Here is a 23,292-nt window from a genome sequence, read left to right as displayed (position 1 = left end):
GGCTAAAAAGATGCTGTGGGCAGGTCCTACCCCAGCAGTTCTAGTTCTAGTGGGACTGAGAGTTTGTGTCTGGAATCAATGCTGCACAGTAGAAAACACTCCCTAATTTCCTTTTATTTTCCAGTCCATTCCTTTCCCATCAGGATCTTATAGGAAGAAGTGATTGGTCTAGGCTGGATTTATGTGTCCCTAGGTCTCTGTGCAAAAACATATCTTAACAATACCTCAATATCCTTTTAAAAAGTTTAAAAGTTTTTCAGAAGATGGCTTGCATTGTTGTCAGTCTTGGATATATGATGATATAACCACAGGCATGTGTCTAAATTTTGCTGTGGACATTAATTATACACTGGTTTTCTTAGTGTGTCTGTGCTGACTTTTAAGGATTTAGGGACAATACAACCCTATTTTCAACAGCAAAATATCACAAAAACAAAAACAAAACAAAACAGAACTTGTCTTGACTTTTCTTCTCAATCATGGTGCTGGGTTTGGAAGGATACACTGATGATGATGGCGTCCAGGTTTTCAGTTGTATCCTGAGAACAGCCTGGATGGCACTGACACTGAACGCTGAGGTTCTGCAGTTCTACTACACGTCATGTTTAAGGAGAAATGGGGCAGGTGCTGTCAACTGTCACTCTAACCAACTAGTCAATGTCTGAAATACATAGTCAATTCTAATAATCATGGTAGTTGCAGAGAGTTGCCATGCACACCAAATCAGCAAACACTGAACTACTGTCTCTAGGAAAAATACAGGTTAGGTTCCTGCAAGCCTCTGGTCACAACATTCTCATCAACTAAAATGCCATTTGCATTATATAGACGTATCTGCCAATGTCTCTATAAACAAGCCAGGCTCATCAACCATGGAAACCCACTCTTTCCTTTTTTCCTCTTCCTGAATAACACTTAGCAAGTATTTTTAAATTCTTCTTCAGCCTCCTGAGCTGCAGAACCTGCCCTGCCTGCAACGTTAACCTTTCTCACACTTTATGGCCTTTTGAAACTTGGGAGCCAACCAGCACTAGCCAAGAAGGGGTTAACATTTTCCTGACCCTGGGTGATGTGAACAAATATTGCTTTGGTTTTCAGCCACACAACAATATTGCCCACAGCTTTTTAAAACTGGCTGTCATCTCACAAATCCATGAATTTGGCTGCTTTAGCACATCGCTTTAGCATGTCTCAGGGCAGCCTTATATACATATTGTCAAACTTCTTCTCCCTTTCTCTGATGCACCGTATTGGGCTTTTTTGTTTGGTTTGGTTTTTTTATTTTTTAGAGATGCAGTCTTGCTCTATTGCCCAGGCTGGAGTGCAGTGGCACAATCTTGGTTCACTGCAGTCTCAGCCTTTCAGGCTCAAGGGATCCTCCCGCCTCAGCCTCCAGAGAAGCTGGGACTAAAGGCATGCGCCACCACACGTGGCTAGTTTTTATTTTATTTTATTTTTTTGTCAAGACAGGGTCTCACTATGTTGCCCAGGCTGGTCTCGAACTCCTGGGCTCAATCGATCCTCCTGCCTCAGTCTCCCAAAGTGCTGAGATTACAAGGATGAGGTCACTGCACTTAGCCTGATGCGCTTTGTTGTTGATTCAATAACACCGAACTCACGCACAACGGGACAAGAGCTTGCGTCTGCATGAAGCTTCCCTAATACACGTGTTTTCTCTGTAGGTGCATCTCAACCTCACTGTGCTTGGGGACAGTGGACAGCACTGCAGCACTGCACTCAGGGCCATTTTAAACAGCAAAGTCACCAAAAACAAAAGCACAAAAATGTTAAAAGCATGGTATTAAGCAGACTGTAAAAAAGACACATGTAAAGTATGAGAAGGCCAAGTGTCTCTGTCTGACCTGAGTTGGGAACATAAGCACTGGATGACACAACCTTTTCACTTCTCTGTGCATGTCTGAAAATGACTGTGGAAGTGCTCTGTGTATTGGTTTTGGGGTTAAAATACGTTTTATCAAGCAGATGAATTCACCAATGTGAAATCTGTGAATAAGGAGGATCGACTGCATGGGGTAAGGAACTTCTCAGGCAACTGACCAAGCTATTCTTAGTAATGGCTGGTGTGACTAAATGCTTTGTGCATTAAATCTTTTGTTACAAAAGAAAACACATTAGATGTGATAATTTGGTAAGGCTTATTTGGACAAAGAAGGTAATGTTTAATCTCTTTTAAAAATTTCTTTCCCAATTCAAAGCAAACTATGAGTTCATAAATAAGCCATATGCTGATGTCTCTTCAGCAACTAAGTGGCAAACATCTAGAAGTTACTTGATATCCTACCACCAATGGGACACATGCGGGAATTGTTTTCTCCCTTAGACCAAGAGCACACATTGTTCATCCACTCTGACACCTATCATCCATCTCTGTCAGATACAAGAGATAACACAGTGTCAGTACTTGATGACTGGCAAGCAATTTCTTCTGAATAACCTTCTCCTACCCTGCAGAATATCCTTAGGAAGGGTCCCTGTGAACTCTCACAGTCACAGCTAAAGTATCCTAACATGTGGCCTTCAAGCTGATCAGGCTGCCTGGAGACAGCAGCAGTAGCATGGCTCACACAAAACACATACAGCACAGCCAAAAAAACATTTGCAGCTGAATACGGTGGCTCACACCTGTAATCCCAGTGCTTTGAGAGGCCAGGAGGATCACCTGAGCCCAGGAGTTTGAGGCTGCAGTGAGCTACAACTGCACCACTGCACTCCAGCCAGGGTGATAGAGCAAGACCTCTAAAAAAAAACAAAATGAAAAGCATTTCTATTTTTCGCAATCACCTACACACTGCTGACTCATGTTCAACAGTCTTTTCTTCTGTCATCCCAGTTTTCAACTGCTGTAATCATTGATCTCTTAATCTCTAGTTTTTAAACTAGAGACTAATGATTGTTTCTTAGGTGACATTCTTCCTAGGAGATTACAGCACACTCAAATGAGAGACTTCATAAACCCCAGCCAACATACAGTCAAACCCACCCCCCCAGTCACCCACTGCTGCTGGTTTCTTTAGTGTCCTACTCAGCTTCATTTCACATTTCTCCTGGGCTTGACCTCATTTACTTTCTTTTGCAGTGGCGCAATCTCGGCTCACTGCAACCTCTGCCTCCTGCGTTCAAGTGATTCTCCTGCCTCAGCCTCCTGAGTAGCTGGGATTACCGGCGCCCACCACCATGCCCGGCTAATTTTGTATTTTTAGTAGAGACAGGGTTTCACCATGTTGGTCAGGCTGGGTCTCGAACTTCTGACCTCAGGTGATCCTCCTGCCTCAGCCTCCCAAAGTGCTGGGATTATAGGTGTGAGCCACCATGCCTGGCAGACCCCACTTACTTTCTAGCTCACTGATGAGTTGATTATTGTGTAACTTGACAGCCCGGTGCTGTTCCACCTGATCTTCCAATTCAAATATGGTTTCTTTCATGTCTTTGATCTCTGCATCACTCTCTGATGCTTTTTCTTGCAGCTTTAGGCTGGTTCTGCTCAGCTGTTCGGCTTGGTGATCACATATCTCCTTCAGGTATGAATAATCCTTTTCCACCTAAAATAAAAGGAGGGTTCCTTGGTCAGTTAACAACAAAAAAATTCCCACAGTGATCTGTACACTAGAAGGCCAAGCCCCACCATGATGCAATATAGCCATGTAACAAACCTGAACATGAACCTCTTCAATCTAAAATAAAACATTACGAAAAGCTCCCCACAAGCCAGCAGCAGGCTCACGGACATAGTAGCAAAGACGCCCTTGGCATGTGCTGTTTCTTGCATTCTTAGCCTCAGAAACAGCCAAGGCTGTGAATAGTCAGAGAAACACGATGTATGCTTCCAAATGGCTGGATTCTGTGCCCCCTCCTACAAGCAGGAGGGAATCTGCACGTACTTAAATATTCCTCTTTCCCACAGCTGGGGAGAGCAGTGCTTCCCTGGGAGGCACTGGCCCTGCACCAAGAGAGCTGCCTGGTGTGGCCACCCCCACTGCACATCTGCTATGGAGCAGCGCCCTCTGCTGCTGAGCTGTGAACAACACCCCTGAAGCCAGGCTAATCTGCACACCCCCAGGTTCCCTTAGAGATAAGATACTTGGGGCTGCAATGCTTCTTTAGAGGAAACTCTAAAGATTCTCTATCACATTCATGCTCTATCACAGCAAAAATGTGATAGAGAATGTTGGCAGAAGGCACACAAAAACGTACATACACAGAAGCAGAAAAGTGGCAAGGCACAATCACTTCATCTGTTCAATTTTTTAATTGTTAAACATTTTAAATACACAGAAAAGCACCAAAAATAATAATCATGCACCAAACAGACTTAACAATGGTTAAATGTTGTCACATTTGCAAAATCTTTTTACTTTAATAAGAATTTTTTAAAGCCTCAATCTCCCCTCCTACCTCAGAGAGTAATAAGCATTATCCTAAAATTGGTATGTGGTCAATCCTTGAATGGTTTTTCACTTTTACTATATATGCATGTGTCCATGACAATACATAGTATTGTCCTTTTACACAGTGCTACACTATATTGTGCTTTTGCAGTGGATTATACTGTATCTGTATTATTCTGCATTTATAACATGGTAATATGCTTTGTCCTCTACAATACTATGCTTATTATGCTCCTGCATTTTAACTGTGTTTTTGAAATGTATCCACACTGATACACATCATGCTAAGTCATTACTTTAATTGGTGCACAGTATTCCACTGTTTGACTATATTATTTTATTATTACAAAAATGCTGCAATAAACATCATTGTCCCTTTTCTACAGTCCTTTAATTAACATTACTAAATAGCTATATATTTACCAGGTAATCTGGCGTTGGGGGTGGGGTTTCTTTGTAGGAAATGAAATTTTTTCCAATTACATTTCATGTGCAAAACCTTCTGGCTATAAGCTCTATGGGAATAGGGACCTTGTCTGTTTAATTCACCATTGCACCCCTAGTATCTACACAGCATCACACACAGGAGGCATTTAATGAATATTTGATGAATGATTGAATGAACACTGGGAGGCAGCACTGCAGGATCATTCACTGGGAAATTGTGACAAAGGATAAGGAAAGGAGGAGAGACCTGGAGACAGAACAACATGGCCAAAAAGGATCCTCCAGCAATGGCTTCCCTGCAGGAACACCAAATGGAACTGCTATCCACGTAAGAAAGCATCTTCATAAGAACCAAAAATCAGATGAACGATCACAGTGCCTGGTTTTAACACATCATATCAAGGAAAGATGCACCGGAGAGGGGAGGAAAGACCGTCTTGACTCTCCAACATCCCCTCTCCCTCATCCCTTGGCAGCAACCACATGGTACAGAGACAGCATCTGTGCACCCAGGGGGAGGGAAAGCACAATGATTGTGAGATTGCATTGGAATTTGGTGCTGTCCCATCACAGCAGAAAGCAACACAGGACAGAATTCAGCCAGCACCCATAAAAGGAGCATTTAGACCAGCCCTAGCCAGAGGGGAATCTTCCATTCCAGTGAGAATCTGAGTTCTGGCAAGCCCTACCTCTGTGGGCTAAAGCACTTTGGAGTCCTAAGTAAATCTGAAAGATTCTAGGCCACAAGGGCTGCAATTTCTGGGCAAGTCCTGGTGCTGTGCTGGGCTCAGACAGTGGACTTGGAGTGCACATGACCCAGTGAGACACCACCTGGAGCAGCCAAGGGAGTGCTTGCACCACTCTTCCCCCAACCCCAGGCAGCACAGCTCACAGCTCTGGGCAGAGAGGGAAGAGTAAAGAGGACTTTGTCTTGCAACTTGGATACCAGCTCAGCCACAGTAAAATAAAGCACCAAGCAGATTCCTGAAGCCCCCATTCCGGGTCCTAGCTCCCAGATAACATTTCTAGACACAGCCTGGACCAGAAGGAAACCCACTGTCTTGAAAGGAAGGACCCAGTCCTGGCAGCATTCATCACCTGCTGACCAAAGAGTCCTTGGGCTTTGATTAAACATCAGTGGTACCCACACAGTACTCATCATGGGCCACACACTGTACTGGCTTCAGGTGTGACCCAGTGCATTCCCAGCTGTGGTGGCCACAGGGAGAGATCCCTTCTGCTTGAGGAAAGCAGAGGAAAGAGTAAAGGGGACTTCATCTTGCAACTTGGGCACAGCTCAGCCACAGTAAAATAAAGCACCAAGCAGGCTCCTAAAGTCCCCCATCTAGGCCTTAGTTCCTGGACAGCATTTCTAGACCCACCCTGGACCTGAAGGGAGCCCGCTGCCCTGAAGGGAGAGATCCAGACCTGCTGACTAAAGAGAACTTGGGCCCTGAATAAACATCAGTGGTGCTGCCACAGGCCTGGGGTGGCGGTGGCCACTGGCAGAGATCCCTTTGGCTTGAGAAAAGGAGAGGGAAGGGTAAAGGGCTTTGTCTTCCAACTTGGATACCAGCTCAGCCACAATAAAATAAAGCACCAAGCAGACTGCTAAAGCTGCCGACTCCAGGCCCCAGCTCCCAAGTAGCATTTCTAGACCCACTCTGGGCTAGAAGGGAACCCATCACCCTGAAGGGAAAGATACAAGCCTGGCTAGATTCCCCATCTGCTAATTAAACGGCCCTTGGGCCTTGAATAAACATCAGCAGTAGCCAGGCAATAGTCACCACAAGTTTTGACTGAGACCCAGTGCTGGGCTGGCTTCAGGTCTGACCCAGCACAGTCCCAGTAGTGGTAGCCACAGAAGTGCATCACCCCTGCTCCAACTCCAGGCAGCTCAGCATGAAGAGAGAGACTCTGTGTGTTTAGGGGAAAGTAAGGAAAAGGAACAAGAGACTCTGCCTCATAAACCGGGAAATTCTCCTAGATCTTATCTAGGATCACCAAGGTGATACCTCAATGAGTCTGCAAGAATCACAGCATTACTGGGCTTGTGGTGCCCCCTAATGCGGACACAGCTGCAGTGACCAAAGGCTTAGATCCTAACACTCAATTCCCTTTGAATATCTGGAAAGTCTTCTCAAGAAAGACAAGTACAAACAAGCCCAGACTGTGAAGATTGAATAAATACCGGACTCTTCCATGCCCAGACATCTATGAACATCCACAAGCATCAAGACCATCCAGTAAAACATGACCTCATCAAATGAAGTAAATAAGACACCAGTGACCAATCCCAGAGTGACAGAGATGTGATCTTTCAGACAGAAAATTCAAAATAGCTGTTTTGAGGAAGCTCAATGAAATTCAAGATAACACAGAAAAAGAATTTAGAATCCTTTCGATATATTTAATAAAGAGATTGAAATAATTTTTTTTTTTTTTTTTTTTTGAGACAAAGTCTTGCTCTGTCGCCCAGGCTGGAGTGCAGTGGTACTTTCTTGGCTCACTGCAACCTCTGCCTCCCAGGTTCAAGCGATTCTCCTGCCTCAGCCTCCTGAGTAGCTGGGATTACAGGCAGGCACTACCACGCCCGGCTAATTTTTGTATTTTTAGTAGAGACGGGGTTTCACCATGTTGGTCAGGCTGGTCTCAAACTCCTGACCTCCTGATCTGCCCACTCCGGCCTCCCAAAGTGCTGGGATTACAGGCATGAGCCACCGCACCCGGCCGAGATTGAAATAATTTTTTAAAAATAAAGCAGAAATTATGGAGCTAAAAATTTATGACATACTGAAGAATGCATCAGAGTCTCAACAGCAGAACTGACCAAACAGAAGAAAAATTAGTGAGCTTGAAGACAGGCTAATTGAAAATATACAGAGGAGACAAAATTTAAAAAGAATAAAGCACACACACAAGATCTACAAAACAGTCTAAAAAAAGCGCAAATCTAATAAGTTATTGGCTTTAAAGAGGAGGTAGAGAGAGAGATTGGGGTAGAAAGTTTATTCAAAGGGATAATAACAGAGAACTTCCCAAATCTAGAGAAAAATATTAATACTCAAGTACAATAGGTTATAGAACACCAAGCAGATTTTGCTGAAGTAAGACATTTTAATAAACAAATTCCCAAAAGGCAAAGATAATGAAAAGATCCTAGAAACAGCAAGAAAAAAGAAACAAAGGAGCAGACTTCTCAGTGGAAACCTTACAGGCCAGGGAGAGAGAGGCATGCCATATTTAAAGTACTGAAGGAAAAAATGTCAAACATGACAGAGAAATAGACTTTCCCAGACAAACAAAACCTGAGAAATTTCATCAACAGCAGACAAGAAATGCAAATGGAAGTTCTTTGATCTGAAAGAAAAGGACATTAACAAACAAAAAGAAATCATCTGAACATACAAAACTCATTGGTAACAGCAAGTACACAGACAAATACAGAATATTTTAACACTAATTGTGATGTGTCAACTACTCGTATCTTAAACAGAAAGACTAAAAGATGAATCTATCAAGAGAAATAACTACAACTTTTCAAGACATGGTATAATAAGCTGTAAATAGAAACAACAGACAACAACAAAAAGTTAGTAAGACAGAAAATCAACAAAGAAATATCAGGCTTAATCTGCACTATAAAACAAAACAAATGGAACTAACAGACCTTTACAGAACATTTCATCTAATGGCTGCAGAATACACACTCTTTTCCTCAGCACATGATTCTTCTCAAGGAGAGACCACATGTTAGGCCACAAAATAATTCCTAAAACTTTTTTTTTTCGAGACACAATCTCGCTCTGTCTCCCAGGCTGGAGTGTGGTGGTGCGATCTCGCTTCACTTGCAACCTCCGCCTCCTGGGTTCAAGCAATTTTCCTGTCTCAGTCTCCCAAGTAGCTGGGACTACAGGTGCATGCCACCACACCCAGCTAATTTTGTATTTTTAGTAGAGACAGGGTTTCTCCATGTTGGCCAAGCTGGTCTCAAACTCCTGACCTCAGGTGATGTGCCCGCCTCGGCCTCCCAAAGTGCTGGGATTACAGGCTTGAACCACCAAGCCTGGCCCTGTAACTCCTAAAACTTAAAAAAAAAAAAAAAAAAAAAAAAAAACTGAAATCATATCAGGTATCTTCTCTGACCACCATGGAATAAAACTAGAAATCACAAAGAGGAACTTTGGAAATTATACAAATACATGGAAATTAAGTAATACACTCCTGAATGACCAGTGGGTCAATGAAGGAATTAAGAAGAAAAAATTAAAATGTCTTAAAACAAATGAAAATGGAAACACAACATACCAAAGCCTATGAGATACAGCAAAAGCAGTACTAAGAGGAAATCTTACAGCAATCAGCGCCTACATCAAAAACAGAGAAAAACTTCAAATAAACAAACAATGCATCTTAAATAACCAGAAAAGCAAGAGCAAATGAAACCCAAAATTAGAAGAAACAATAAAGATCAAAGCAGAAATAAATGAAATTTTAATGAAAAAATACAAAAGATCAACAAACAAAAAGTTGGTTTTTGAAAAGATAAACAAAATCGACAAAACTTTGGCCAAACTATGAAAAAGAGAAGACCCAATTAAATAAAATCAAAGATAAAAAAGGAGATATTGCAACCAATACTACCGAAATTCAAAGGATCATTAGAGACTACTATGAGCAACTATATGCCAATAAATTGGAAAACCTAGAAGAAATGGATAAATTCCTAGACACATACAACCTAACAAGATTGAATCATGAAGAAATCCAAAACCTGAACAGACCAGTAACAAGTAACGAGATAAAAGCCAGAATAAAAAGTCCCCCAGCAAAGAAATGCCCAGGACCCAATGGTTTCACTGCTGAAATTTACCAAACATTTAAAGAAAAATACCAATCCTATTCAAACTATTCCAAGAAATAGAAGAGAAGGGAATGTTTCCAAACCAATTCTGAAAGCAGTATTATCCTGATAACAAAACCAGACAAAGAAAGATACATGAAAAAAAGAAAACTATAGGCCAATATCCCTGGTGAACATTGATGCAAAAATCCTCAACAAAATCCTAGCAAACCAAATTCAACAAAATATTTAAAAGATTATTCATCATGACCAAGTGGGATTTATCCTAGGGATGCAAAGGTGGTTTGACATATGCAATGTGGTATCAACTAAATGAAAGGCAAAAACCATATGGTCATTTCAACTGATGCTGAAAAAACATTTGATAAAATTCAACATCCCTTCATGATAAAAACTGTCAATAAACTGGGTACAGAAGGAACATATCTCAACATAATAAAAGCCATATACAACATACCCACACCTAGTATCATATGAATGGAGAAAAACTGAAAGCTTTTCCTCTAAGATCTGGAACAGGATAAGGATGCCCACTGTCACCACTGTTATTCAACACAGTACTGGAAGTCCCAGCTAAAGCAATCAGACAAGGGAAAGAAATAAAGGGCATCCAAATTGGAAAGGAAGAAGTCAAATTATCCTGGTTTGCAGATGATATGACTTGATATCTGGAAAAAACTAGCCTCCACACACACACACACACACACACACACACACAAAACTATTAAGAACTGATAAATTCAGTGAAGTTGCAGGATACAAAATCAACATGCAAAAATCAGTAGCATTTTTATATGCCAACAGTGAACAATCTGAAAAAGGAATCAAGAAAGTAATCCCATTTATAGTAGCTGTGAGTAGAATAAAGTAGGAATACACTTAATCAAAGAAGTGAAAGATCTCTACAATGAAAACTATAAAATATTGACACCAGAAATGGAAGAAAACACACACACAAAAATAAAGACACTCTATGTGTAGAGACTGGATAAGTCAATATGTTAAAATGTCCACACTACCCAAAGCAATCTAAACAGTCAATGCAATCCCTATCAAAATACCAATGACATTCTTTATAATTTTTTTTAAATCCTAAAAGTCATATGGAACCACAAAAGACCCAGAATAGCCAAAGCCATCCTGAGCAAAAAGAACAAAACTGAAAGAATCACATTATCTGACTTCAAATTATACTACAGAGCCATAGTAACCCAAACAGCATGGTACTGGCATAAAAACAGACACATAGAATAATGAAATAGAATAGAGAATCCAGGAATAAATCCATACATCTACATGAACTCATTTTCGACAAAGGTGCCAAGAACATATATTGAGGAAAAGACAGTCTCTTCAGTAAATGGTGCTAGGAAAACTGGATATCCATGAGCAGAAGAATGAAACTAGACACCCCCCCATATACAAAAATCATATCAAAAGGATTAAAGACTTACATCTAAGACCTCAAACTATGAAAACTACTAAAAAACCAACAACATTGGGGAAACTCTCCAGGACATTGATCTGGGCAATGATTTCTTGAGTAATAGCCCAAAAGCACAGAATACCAAAACAAAAATGAACCTATGAGATCACATCAAGTTAAAAAGCTTCTGCACAGCAAAGGAAACAATCAACAAAGTGAAGAGACAGCCCACAGAATGGGAGAAAATACTTGCAAACTACCCATCCGATAAGGAATTAATAACCAGAATATATAAGGAGCTTAAACAATTCAATGGGGGGAAAAAATCTAGTAGTCTGATTAAAAAATGGGCAAAAGATCTTACTAGACATTCCTTAAAGACATACAAATGGCAAACAGAAACATGAAAACATACTGAATGTCGCTGATCATCAGAGAAATGCAAATGCAAGTCAAAACTACAATGAGATACCATCTCACCCCAATTAAAATGGCTTTTATCCAAAAGTCATGACTTTTATTCAAAAGTCATGAATGACAAATGCTGGGGAAGATGTAGAGAAAAGCAGACCCTTGTACACTGTTGGTGGGAAAGTAAATTAGTACAGCCACTATGGAAAACAGTACAGAAGTCCCTCAAAAAAACTAAAAATAGAACTACCATATGATCCAGCAATCACACTGTTGGGTATACACCCAAAAGAAAGGAAATTAGTCTATCAAAGAGATATCTGCACTCACCAAGTTTATTGCAGCACTATTTACAACAGCCAAGACTTGGAATCAACCTAAGTATCCATCAACAGACAAATGGATAAAGAAAATATAGTCCACCCCGTCCGGGAGGGAGGTGGGGGGGTCAGCCCCCCGCCCGGCCAGCCGCCCCGTCCGGGAGGGAGGTGGGGGGGTCAGCCCCCCGCCCGGCCAGCCGCCCCGTCCGGGAGGGAGGTGGGGGGGTCAGCCCCCCGCCCGGCCAGCCGCCCCGTCCGGGAGGGAGGTGGGGGGGTCAGCCCCCCGCCCGGCCAGCCGCCCCGTCCGGGAGGGAGGTGGGGGGGTCAGCCCCCCGCCCGGCCAGCCGCCCCGTCCGGGAGGGAGGTGGGGGGGTCAGCCCCCCGCCCGGCCAGCCGCCCTGTCCGGGAGGTGAGGGGCGCCTCTGCCCGGCCGCCCCTACCAGGAAGTGAGGAGCCCCTCTGCCCGGCCAGCAGCCCCGTCCGGGAGGGAGGTGGGGGGGGTCAGCCCCCCGCCGGGCCAGCCGCCCCGTCGGGGAAGTGAGGGGCGCCTCTGCCCGGCCGCCCCTACTGGGAAGTGAGGAGCCCCTCTGCCCGGCCAGCCGCCCTGTCCGGGAGGGAGGTGGGGGGTCAGCCCCCCGCCCGGCCAGCCGCCCCGTCCGGGAGGGAGGTGGGGGGGGGTCAGCCCCCCGCCCGGCCAGCCGCCCCGTCCGGGAGGTGAGGGGCGCTTCTGCCTGGCCGCCCCTACTGGGAAGTGAGGAGCTCCTCTGCCCGGCCACCACCCTATCTGGGAGGTGTACCCAACAGCTCATTGAGAACGGGCCATGAAGACAATGGCGGTTTTGTGGAAAAGAAAGGGGGGAAAGGTGGGGAAAAGATTGAGAAATCGGATGGTTGCCGTGTCTGTGTAGAAAGAGGTAGACATGGGAGACTTTTCATTTTGTTCTGTACTAAGAAAAATTCTTCTGCCTTGGGATCCTGTTGATCTGTGACCTTACCCCCAACCCTGTGCTCTCTGAAACATGTGCTGTATCCACTCAGGGTTGAATGGATTAAGGGCGGTGCAAGATGTGCTTTGTTAAACAGATGCTTGAAGGCAGCATGTTCGTTAAGAGTCATCACCACTCCCTAATCTCAAGTACCCAGGGACACAAACACTGCGGAAGGCCGCAGGGTCCTCTGCCTAGGAAAACCAGAGAACTTTGTTCACTTGTTTATCTGCTGACCTTCCCTCCACTATTGTCCTGTGACCCTGCCAAATCCCCCTCTGCGAGAAACACCCAAGAATGATCAATAAAAAAGGAAAAAAAAAAAAAAGAAAATATAGTCCATATACACAACAGAGTATTCAGCCATAAAAAAGAATGAGATCCTGCCATTTGCAACAACATGGATGGAACTGGAAATCATTATGTTAAGTGAAATAAGCCAGACATAGAAAGATAAATTCATATATTCTCACTCATTTGTGGGAGTTAAAAATTAAAACAATTGAACTCATGAAGATAGAGAATAGAATGATTACCAGAGGCTGGGAAGGGTGGTGGGGCAGGGGTGGAAACAGGGATGGTTAATGGATACAATATAGTTAATAAAACCTATTATTTGACAGCACAACAGGGTGACTACAGCATTGCATACCTGTGTCAAAATATCTCAGGTACCCCATAAATATATATACCTACTATGTACCCATAACAATTAAAAATTAGAAAAAAAGAATAAGGGAGGGGGGAGGAAGGGACGGAGGGAAAGGACAGGAGAAGAGAGAGAGAAACAGCCTGGGAAAGAGCCAGAGAGCCCTGCCTGTGCTCAGGGGTCAGCACTGCTCTGCGAAGCTTATGTTTTAATTATAAAGGCGGGAGACTCTGGATTGTAACATAAAAGATCATTGCAGGTTGTGCTCCAAAGCTTGAAAGCTGCTTAAATGCATCAAGATGACTAAGAACATACATTCTGGAGCCAGACCGCCAGGGTTTAAACCCCAATTCTAGTGAATCAAGCCTTGTATTCCTTAATCCCTCTGCCTCTGTTTCATAATCTAACAGTGCAGGGTTGGGGGGTGGGCAGTTAAGTGAAATAATGACTTGGAGAGTTTATCATAGTGCCTGGAACATATAACAGTAAAAGTCAATAAAAGTCATTCTTTCTCTCACAATTGCCTTATATATTACATATACAATACTAGGTAGTAATATAATACAGGTCAGTTTGACCAAGAAAAAATCACAATACATGAAAGACCAATATATACTTAGCAATAGCTACTTTATTAAACAGAAGCTGACTTTACTATTTTTTAGTTTTTTTGGAGTCAAGGGACAAGGTCTTGCTCTGTTGCCCAGGCTGGAGCACAGTGGCACGATCACGGGTCATTGCAGCCTCTATCTCCTGGCTCAAGCCATTCTCCCCACTTCGGCCTCCCTCAGAGCCAGGACTATAGGTGTGCATCACAATGCCCAGTTAATTTTTTTTTATAGGTGGGGTCTTGCTATGTTGCCCAGGCTCCCGGGCTTAAGTGATCCTCCCATCTTGGCCTCCCAAGTGCTGGGATTACAGGCATGAGCTGCTGTGCCTGGCCAGAAGATGAATTTAAGGAGAAAAGAGGTAATGCATTTTAGTTCCTGGAAGGCTGATGTCTGAAATCATTTGAAAAGCAGCAATAGAAAGGTGGCTTTTGAGTCTTGCATCCTGGGGCAGACTGTGGCCTTCTGCATAACTAGCTGGCTGCATGTTGTAGAGTCCTCAGGCTAAGGGCCTGTCACCTGGAGTCTAGAAACATGCATGTGGTTTGGCTGGAACAACTGTGGGCCAGGAATTAAACTGAGGATGTAACGAGGCAGCCTAGAGGTCGAGCACCCTGAGCAAGGCCTCTGCTTGCAGGTGAGGCTGCTGTCCCTCAAAGAAAGGCTCTGCGCCGAGTTACAAGCTAGGTAAAACTCGGCATGGGGGAGGGGACCTGCAAATCAGCAGTTGTTTCACATGCACACATCACTACATCCTTCTTGGATGTTGGAATAATTATCTCAAGTTTAACAATATATTCCAGAAAGCTATTTACAAAAAAAAAAAAAAAAAAAAAAAAAACCACACACACACAATAAAAAAACTGAAACCCTTAAGTCATTTCACAACTTCTTCTCACAAGCGCTTGCTACATAATAACAGGCAGATATTTTTATATTCATTTTACAGATTAACATACGAAGAGAGGGAGAAATTAAATCACTTGAAAAGAGTAATCCAGCATGTATCAAGTGGCTGAGACCAAAGCCTACCCTTCCACGACTGCAGGGGATCCAGGCCCTATTCACATTGCTGGTCTCTCTGCTGGCCAGCTCCTTTGCATTTCCCTTGAGATTTTTTTTTCTTTTTTTTAAGACATGGGGTCTCGCTATGTTGCTTAGGCTGAACTCCGGGGCTCAAGTGATCCTCCTGCCTCAGCCCTCTGAAGCTGGAACTACAGGGAGACCACCCAACATGTCTGACTGGCCAGCTCCTTAGAGTTTAACTTCTCTAGGTCAAGAATCACACTCTTAGACACCCAGCAATGTGATTTTCAACGTTTCCCTTGAAAAAAGGAATCACTCTCATGCATCTCTCAATTTCAAAGATCAACTTTCTGTAGATATGGAGCCAGTGGAATTGCACTATAAATAGAGTCAAACAAACTTCCCAAGAAGGGTTCCTGCAGAGAGGACAGTGAAAGCCACTCCTTTCCATCAGGTGCCCAAGGCATATGGCAGCAGAGGTTCCTACGCAGGGCCCAGAGGATAGGCAGGCAGCTCTGAAGTCAGACCCCTCTAGAATCCTATCAAGGGTCACCTCCTCCACCCACCCCACCCCCACACCATGCTTGTCAGACACATGTAAAGGAAAATAAAGTCTCAGGACCCCCAAACTCCTTACTCGGAAGATAAAGTTAAGCCTGGAGGCTGAGTCATGCTACTTGCCATCCTCTCCCCAAAAGAATCACTGTCACTTCACAAGCTTGGATCAAAGCATTAGATTAGACATTAACCAGCACCCTAAGGAAAGGCGATGGGCCTCAGGCATCTCCAGATGAGTGCTCCTGCAAAGAGGAAGTGCTTGGGGGTGGGGGGGATGCTCTCCCCGACTGCAGATATTAAGAGCACTCCTATGCTGGTGGCAACACACACATCTAGATTCTCCTCTCTCGGAGGGGTAAACAACTGTTTGTGATGGTTTGACCAAGGGTAGGGTTTGGTCTCAGCCACTTGATACATGCTGGATTGTTCTTTTCAAGTGATTTAATTTCTCCCTCTCTTCATATGTTAATCTGTAAAGTGAATATAAAAATATCTGCCTGTTATTATGCAGCAAGCCCTTGTGAGAAGCTGCGAAGTTACTTAAGGGTTTCTGTTTTTTGATACCAGATAATTTGACAATACTGAAAAAAGATCTCTATCAGGGCATCTATATAGCTTTCTTTAGTGTGATGAACAAAAGCAGAAAGGAAATCAAGCTAGAGATATCTAAGAACCAAGCTCTTCTCCTACACAAAGCAGCCATAAGAATAGAGACTGTAGACTAACGAGAATAAGGAATTAGGTTTATAGATTACCCAACATTATCAATATATAAAGAACAAAGAAAACAGTACATTCAAGTAAAAGCATTCTGTGAGACAAAATGCGGCTCAAACATTTCAGTGTTAGTTATTTTTTGTAAACTTTTATAGTAAAGACAGTATCTTGAAGAATTATGCCCTGGCTATGAGAAATCATTTAATCTTTCATTCAAATAGTTACATGCCAAAAACATGGTACTACAGAGACATGGACAGAATGAGATTATAGTAAGTTCTGAGTAAATTCCAGTAACATTAAAGTTGTACAGATAGTTTTATTAGAAAACAGAACAAGTGGAGAAGAAAGATACCTGACTCGTAAACCCCCCATAACTGCCTCTTGTGTAAGTCTGTCATTTCACTTGGCTTTTGACTTAATCTATTATATAGTGATTATATAGTCCATTCAATCAAGTTTTCTCGAGTGCTTAAAAAGAGATCATCTACCAGGGCAGAGAATGGTCAAGAATTCAGAATCGCACCTGCTCATCTTCAGAGTCGCAACCTCCTCTGACACTGTGGAGGCTCCTCACAAACCTCAGCATATGTGAAATGCATTCATGGAACATCCTGTCTAGACATGTTTCTACAGCTTCTAAAGGTACTGGAGGGCCAAAGAGAGACCTCAGGCACGAGGCCCCGGCCTTGGAGGACTCTTGGCCTGGAAGGGCAGAGGCTCCCGGATCTCCTCTGTGGCTGCATCGGCAGTTGCTGACAGCAGCCTGGGCTTGCAGGCCTGGGTATCCTTGTTAGCTCCAGCAGATAACGCTCCCTTCTCAAGCCTGCCCCACATTCTGTGTTTCCTCTCCCAGGAAGCAGCACAACCGCACATTCAATCCTACAAGCTGGAGATCTATGAATAGGCTGAAATGCCTTCCTCCTGCCCGTCCCTGACATCAAATCAGTCACCTGACCCTACTGAGCCTCCCTTCTACACATCTAACATCTAAATGTCTTTCCAGGCCAGGTGCAGTGGCTCACGCCTGTAATCCCAGCACTTTGGGAGGTTGAGGTGGGTGGATCACTTAAGGTCAGGGGTTTGAGACCAGCCTGGCCAACATGGTGAAACCCCGCCTCTACTAAAAATAGGAAAGTTAGCTGGGCGTGGTGGCAGGTGCCTGTAATCCCAGCTACTCAGGAGGCTGAGGCAGGAGAATCGCTTGAACCCAGGAGGCGGAGGCTGCAGTGCGTGAAGAGATGCACCACTGCACTCAGCCTGGATAACAGAGCAAGACTCCGTCTCAAAAATAAATAAGTAAATAAAATGAATGTCTTTCCAGCCCTCATCTTCCCACCCAACTCACTCCCTGTTCTGTCCTTCATTCTTTCTCACCTAACTGTGGCCCAAGTCATCTTTCTCAACAGTAAATGTGATTCCATAACTCTCTTAAAATTCCTCCAACCAAAAGCACAAACCACCAAAGAAAAATAACTAAATTCGACTTCATAAAAATAAAAATTAAACAATTTTGTGCCATAAAGGGCATTATCAAGACAATGAAAAGATAACCCACAGAATGAGAGGAAATATTTGCAAATCATTTATCTGGTAAAGGATTTGTATCCAAAGAATAGAAAGAACTCTTCAGCACCCTGGGAGGCTAAAGTGGGAGGGCTGCTTGAGGCCGCAGGGCGTGGGTTCCATGATAAAACATCCAGAAGACCCAAGTCCACAGAGCCAAAACATAGATTTGTGGTTGCCAGGGGCTGGGAGGGAGGCGGTCTTGGAGGGTGACTGCTGTGGGTTAAGATTTCTTTACGGGGTGATAAAAATGTTCTAAAATTGATTGTAGGGATGGTTGCACAATTGTGTGAATATACTAAAACCCACAGACTTACGTGATTTAAATGGATATCTCAATAAAAGTTGCTATTTAAAAAAAAAAATTCTTCAGAGACTCCCACTGTCTTGAGGATAAAATCCTAACTGCTTGGCCGGTGTCTCCACCAGGCCACTTCCACTGACCACCCTGTTCACTCCAACAAGGACAAACTACCTGCATCACTTCCTTGGTGGCCAGGCTTTCTGGCCTTAGGACCTGCTGTTCTCTTCTGGCAGCATTCCCAGAGTCCCCACCCCATACACTCAGGGGTCAACTCACCCCCTCTCCCCTCAAGACTCAGGTAGAGGTCAAACAAAATAACATTTCTTGATGACTCAGGTTTTCACTGTGAATTTCTCCATTGTATTACAATCAGGTAAAAATCTCCTAGTTCAACAAGGCTTTCAAAGGTGGTTTTCTTCAAAGGGCTTTGGCCTTAAGATGACAGTGACAACTATTAGAGTCTTAGGTCTGCTTTAAGTGTTTTTCTGTCTCTTCTTTGCTTTCAGGTAACTGGGCAGCAGTCTAAATCAGTGATTATAATAAGAGCTCTGGGAACGTTGGCTCACCCCTGCAATCCCAGCACTTTGGGAGGCACTGAGGTGTGGGAGGATCATCATAAGTTTGAGATCAGCCTTGTCAACAGAGCAAGATCCTGTCTCTATGAAAATAAAAATAAAAAACTGGGCGTGGTGTTGCACACCTGTAATTCCAGCTACTTGGGAAGCTGAGGTGGGAGGATCACTTGAGCCCAGGAATTTGAGACTGCAGAGAGCTATGATCGCACCACTGTACTCCAGCCTGGGCAACAGAGCAAGACTATGTCTCAAAAAAAAAAAAAAAAAAAAGAAAAAGAAAAAAAGAAAAAAAAGAATAAGAGCTCTAAGGTCAGACCCAACTTTGAATCCTGGCTTCATTTCATCAATCCATTAGACTAATAACTTAAATCATTCTGTTTGCTCAAATGAAAAAATATTAGACAACAGAATCAACAGCATAAAATTAAGATAAATAAGATTAAACGATGGAAAAGCTCTGAGACTGCTTAGCACATACAAATAGCCCAAAATATTAGTTGCTGTTATTAAAATATAATAAACTTTACTTTTTAAACATATTAATATAATTATAGCAGCCCCTCAATTCTGCTGCAAGTTTCTCTGACATTCATTCATTCGTCTGAAAAGTATTTACTGAACACCTAATAGATGGAAGGAATTGCAATGCTAAAATTACATATAGTTTAAAAGGAAATAAACTTAGAATGACAGCTTGAGTAAATTTACCATGAGTGATACAGACTGGCTGCCTCCCCACCTAAATCTCATCTTGTATTCCCACATGTTGTGGGAGGGACCCCAGTGGGAGGTAATTGAATCAGGGAGGCAGGTCTTTCCTGTGCTGTTCTCCTGATAGTATAAGTCTCACGAGATCTGATGATTATATAAGGGGGAGTTTCCGTGCACAAGCCCTCTTATTTTGTCTGCCGCCATGTGAGATGTGCCTTTCACCTTCCACCATGATTGTGAGGCATCCCCAGCCAAGTGGAACTGTTAAGTTCATTAATCCTTTTTTTCTTTCCAGTCTCAGGTATGTCTTTATCAGCAGCATGAAAACGGGCTAATTCAATGAGTAAGAAAGTGGGGTGTTTCTGTTCTGGCATCTAGCTTGGGTACTGCAAAACTCCCTCTGCTCGGTTCTTAGCCCTGTTGTGAATAGACACTGCTGATAATCATCCATAGTTCATTCTTATTGGCCTAAAGTTGAATTATTATTATTTTGGCCAATGCTGCTCCACCAAGGGAGAGGAGGAAATGTTAGTTTATTTACACTTCAGGTATAGTGGAGAAAGGCTCTTAGAAAACTCAAAGATGAGGGTAAACATCTGTATTTCACCTTTAGGAACTCAAGAGGCAAGCTTCAGAAGCAGTGGCTGTACCCTGGTAGGGACCTTTCGAAGCAGCAAGGCCCCACGCAGGTACTTCCCAAGAACTCGCACTGGAGAGAGAAGTGCTGGGCAACAGGTACTTCCCAAGAACTCGCACTGGAGAGAGAAGTGCTGGGCAACACCAGGTTCGCAGATGAGTCCTGAGGTCATGTGAAAGGAAGAGACTGCTTAGGCCTCACCTCACAAAAGGCATTAACGTGTCCAGGAGAAAACAAGTCCATCGCAGGGAAGCAGGGTCAGGCAGGGTTGGGAAGCAGCCCCCTGTGGAGTCACAGGTAAGAGCAAGGGGTCGGAGCCACAGGTTCTGTGGATCTGCCCAACTGGCAAGACCACCCTTCCTCAAACTATCTGACTGTCTCCACCAAACTTCTGCCCCTTTTCAAGGGGCTTCAAGAACAGAGACCTGGGGGTGTCGGGAGAGGACCTGGCAGACATGCCATGAGTTCCGGGCCACATGCCTATCACATCCCACAAAATAAAAGGCTGCACGGGCATTCCGGCTTTGTAGTTTAATCTCTAGAAGATTCTGCTCCTAATGCTAAACTGGCTCTGCACAGCCAGGCTGAGGCCTGTGGCAATTTTCCCCAGGCCACAGCCCCTTGAGCAGAGGCTTACTGGTGCAACATCTGTGGGGCTCTCCCCAACAGCCTCCACAGGCCTCCTCGACTTCCACATCCTCATGGCTTGCCCAGGGGAGCTGGAAAACAGGCCCTGTTGACAAGAGCTGCTGACAGGCCTCCTTCCCAGCATGAAGCCACAGGCCTCTGCTCACCAGAGTTGATATTTGGTGCCAGAGAGTGGGATGCCTTATGTGTGAGCCGAAGATGACTGAAATCTCCATCATGTTTTCAGCTCAGTAACCTTCCCACCTCTCCAGCAGCAGCCAGTGGCTACTCAGGCAGCAGGTTCCCTCAGCTTCCCTGCAGGGCCCCAAAGAGTTTTGCCTGCACATCTGAATCCTCTGACGGCCAGGGTGGGTCAGGCCGTTCCCATGAGTGACCTTGGCTGAGTGACAATAATGTCATTTACTGAGATGAGTCTGAAGTTCCATGGGACAGGGCCCCGCAGAGCTGAATGCCTCGCTGAAGACCCCATAACTGAGGCGGAAAGCTTCAGGAGGGACCAGGTAATGGTGAATGGGGTGGGGTCTCTTCAGGCCGAGAAAGCCCCCTGAGCAAACATGACTGCCAGACAATCACTGGCCCGGCCAGGCCTGGCATGGAGGGAGGGGTGGGAATATGGCTGGATGTGGGGTGGGACTGCAAGTGGAGGTGTGGTGGGAGCTGGGCACTGGGCGAAGCCATGTGGTGCCCCAGGCAGCACCGGAAGGCGCTACATGATCAGATCACTGTGAGTACTTTGTGGGGAAAGGTGAGGGAGTGGAGGCCTGGTGGGGCAAGTGTCCATTCCCCACCAAAAGCCACCCCCACCTTGTTTCTTCCTAACAGAATCCCAATTTTGTTCAAGAATCAGGCTGCAACTGTGATTTCAAGAGAGGTGGCCTGGGGGCACTGTGTGACGCAGTTCTCACCAATCAGATGTAAAGGTAAAGCTCTGGGAAACCCTCTCCCCATAGGACCCAGATGTCCAGGTGACATGCCTGCCCCAAGTCGCCAACAGGTGGACCAAGATGCTTGGCAATGCTGAGCTGTCCTGCACCCCTGGCAGGAGGTCCAGAACCACAGCACTGCCAGCCACAGCCTGGGCCTGCATCATGGGCAGCCACAGCCAATCTCCCACCCTTGGGGCCGGGGTGGAGGGAGTGTCCCCTGGCTCAAGCCGCTGACAGGAGGGCAGTTTCTCATATACCAATATATCACCTGGATACACTTCCAACCCACCTGACTGTTTAAACCAGGTTTCCAGATCTCTTAAGTCCTTTAAGGCGTCCTATTCCAATGTCACAGCTACAGGATCATCTATTTGCCACATATTTCCCTCAAATTCTGGTTCTGCCATCTCTGACCAGTGGCCACTCTAAATCAGTTTGGCTCTAGGACCCACACAAGCAGAACACTAGTCATTTCACCTCTGCTGACTCCCCCAGACCATTCATGCCAAGGGGTTATTTATAATCTCCTTACTCTTCTGGGAGCGGACTGAAGTTTCTGCAGAAAGAACTAAGATTCTAAGGATACCACCTATAAGCTTCAACCTCACGGGAATAAATAGATAATTTTCTTTTAAAACTTCTAGGTTTCAAGCCTAGAAAAGATATTCTAACTTGAAACCAAGATCCCAAACAACTGAAAAGGTAAAAAAGTAAATTAAAGCTGGGTCACGTTATTGTCTGGAAAAACAACAATCCCATACAACTCCATGCTGCTTGCTAGCTAGGGCAAGGATAGGAGTGGTGGCTTTGGGTTCTGTGGAAATCAGACCCGTCCTCAAAGTTGTACAGAAGTATGTCATGTGACTACAGATTAAGCGGCCATCAAGATGCATATGGGGTATATCAGAGAAGTTGAAAAAAATAAAGAGATCAGCAAACCAATGAAGAAAAAGAAATGAGAAGAAAAAAAGCCTACAAGATAGTGTAGAAATCCTACCAATTTTCCATTTATTGTTTGAGGAAGAAACCTACCTCCTATTTTTAAAAAAGTACTTTTCAAGGCTTTTTATAGGTTCTTTTGACAGTATCTGGGTTGCTTGAGTAATCTTAACTTGAAACTTACATAGATTTACGGAATCTATTAGATCATAGGATGGTTTGGCACTACTTTCCCCTTTTGTAAATAGCTTATTGTATCCTTTTTAATAATATTCACCTTTTGCCAAGCATTAGAGTGGATGAATGCACTGCTCATGGGGTACACGTTGTTGCTTGGTGCTTAACAGGACAGTTACTCCGATACCTGCTGAAGGCAGCTATATTTGGAAGTTCTCAGCAAAAAGTCAAGTGAAACCACTGAAAACTGAAGAATTAGGATTTACCCCAGGAATGCAAGCATGATTTTACACTAGAGCACCTTAGAAAATCTGTTGTTATAACTTGCCTCACTAACAAGTTAGAGGAGAAAAAAACTTGATTACATAAAAACTATCAGATCACGTCATTA

At 44.0% G+C, this 23,292-nt stretch overlaps 1 protein-coding gene across 33 annotated transcripts in view; it reads right to left on the bottom strand.

Annotated features, from left to right (window-relative positions):
* Positions 1–23,292, bottom strand: part of SPECC1 (sperm antigen with calponin homology and coiled-coil domains 1) — a 310,582-nt gene that overhangs the window by 87,772 nt on the left and 199,518 nt on the right. For all 33 annotated transcript variants that reach the window (XR_010152990.1, XR_010152991.1, XM_063798933.1 and 30 more), the window contains one exon: positions 3,353–3,560. Coding sequence is in view for 31 of the 33 variants with exons in the window: in XM_063798933.1 (XP_063655003.1) it covers positions 3,353–3,560 (208 nt within the window). In the remaining 2 variants the exon portion in view is untranslated. The remainder of the gene's footprint in view (positions 1–3,352; positions 3,561–23,292) is intronic.

The sequence above is a fragment of the Pan troglodytes genome, chromosome 19 (assembly GCF_028858775.2).
Source record: "Pan troglodytes isolate AG18354 chromosome 19, NHGRI_mPanTro3-v2.0_pri, whole genome shotgun sequence".
NCBI classification, from domain to species: domain Eukaryota; kingdom Metazoa; phylum Chordata; class Mammalia; order Primates; family Hominidae; genus Pan; species Pan troglodytes.
Note: the sequence above shows the minus strand (reverse complement) of the source record. Positions and strands in the feature narration are given on the sequence as shown.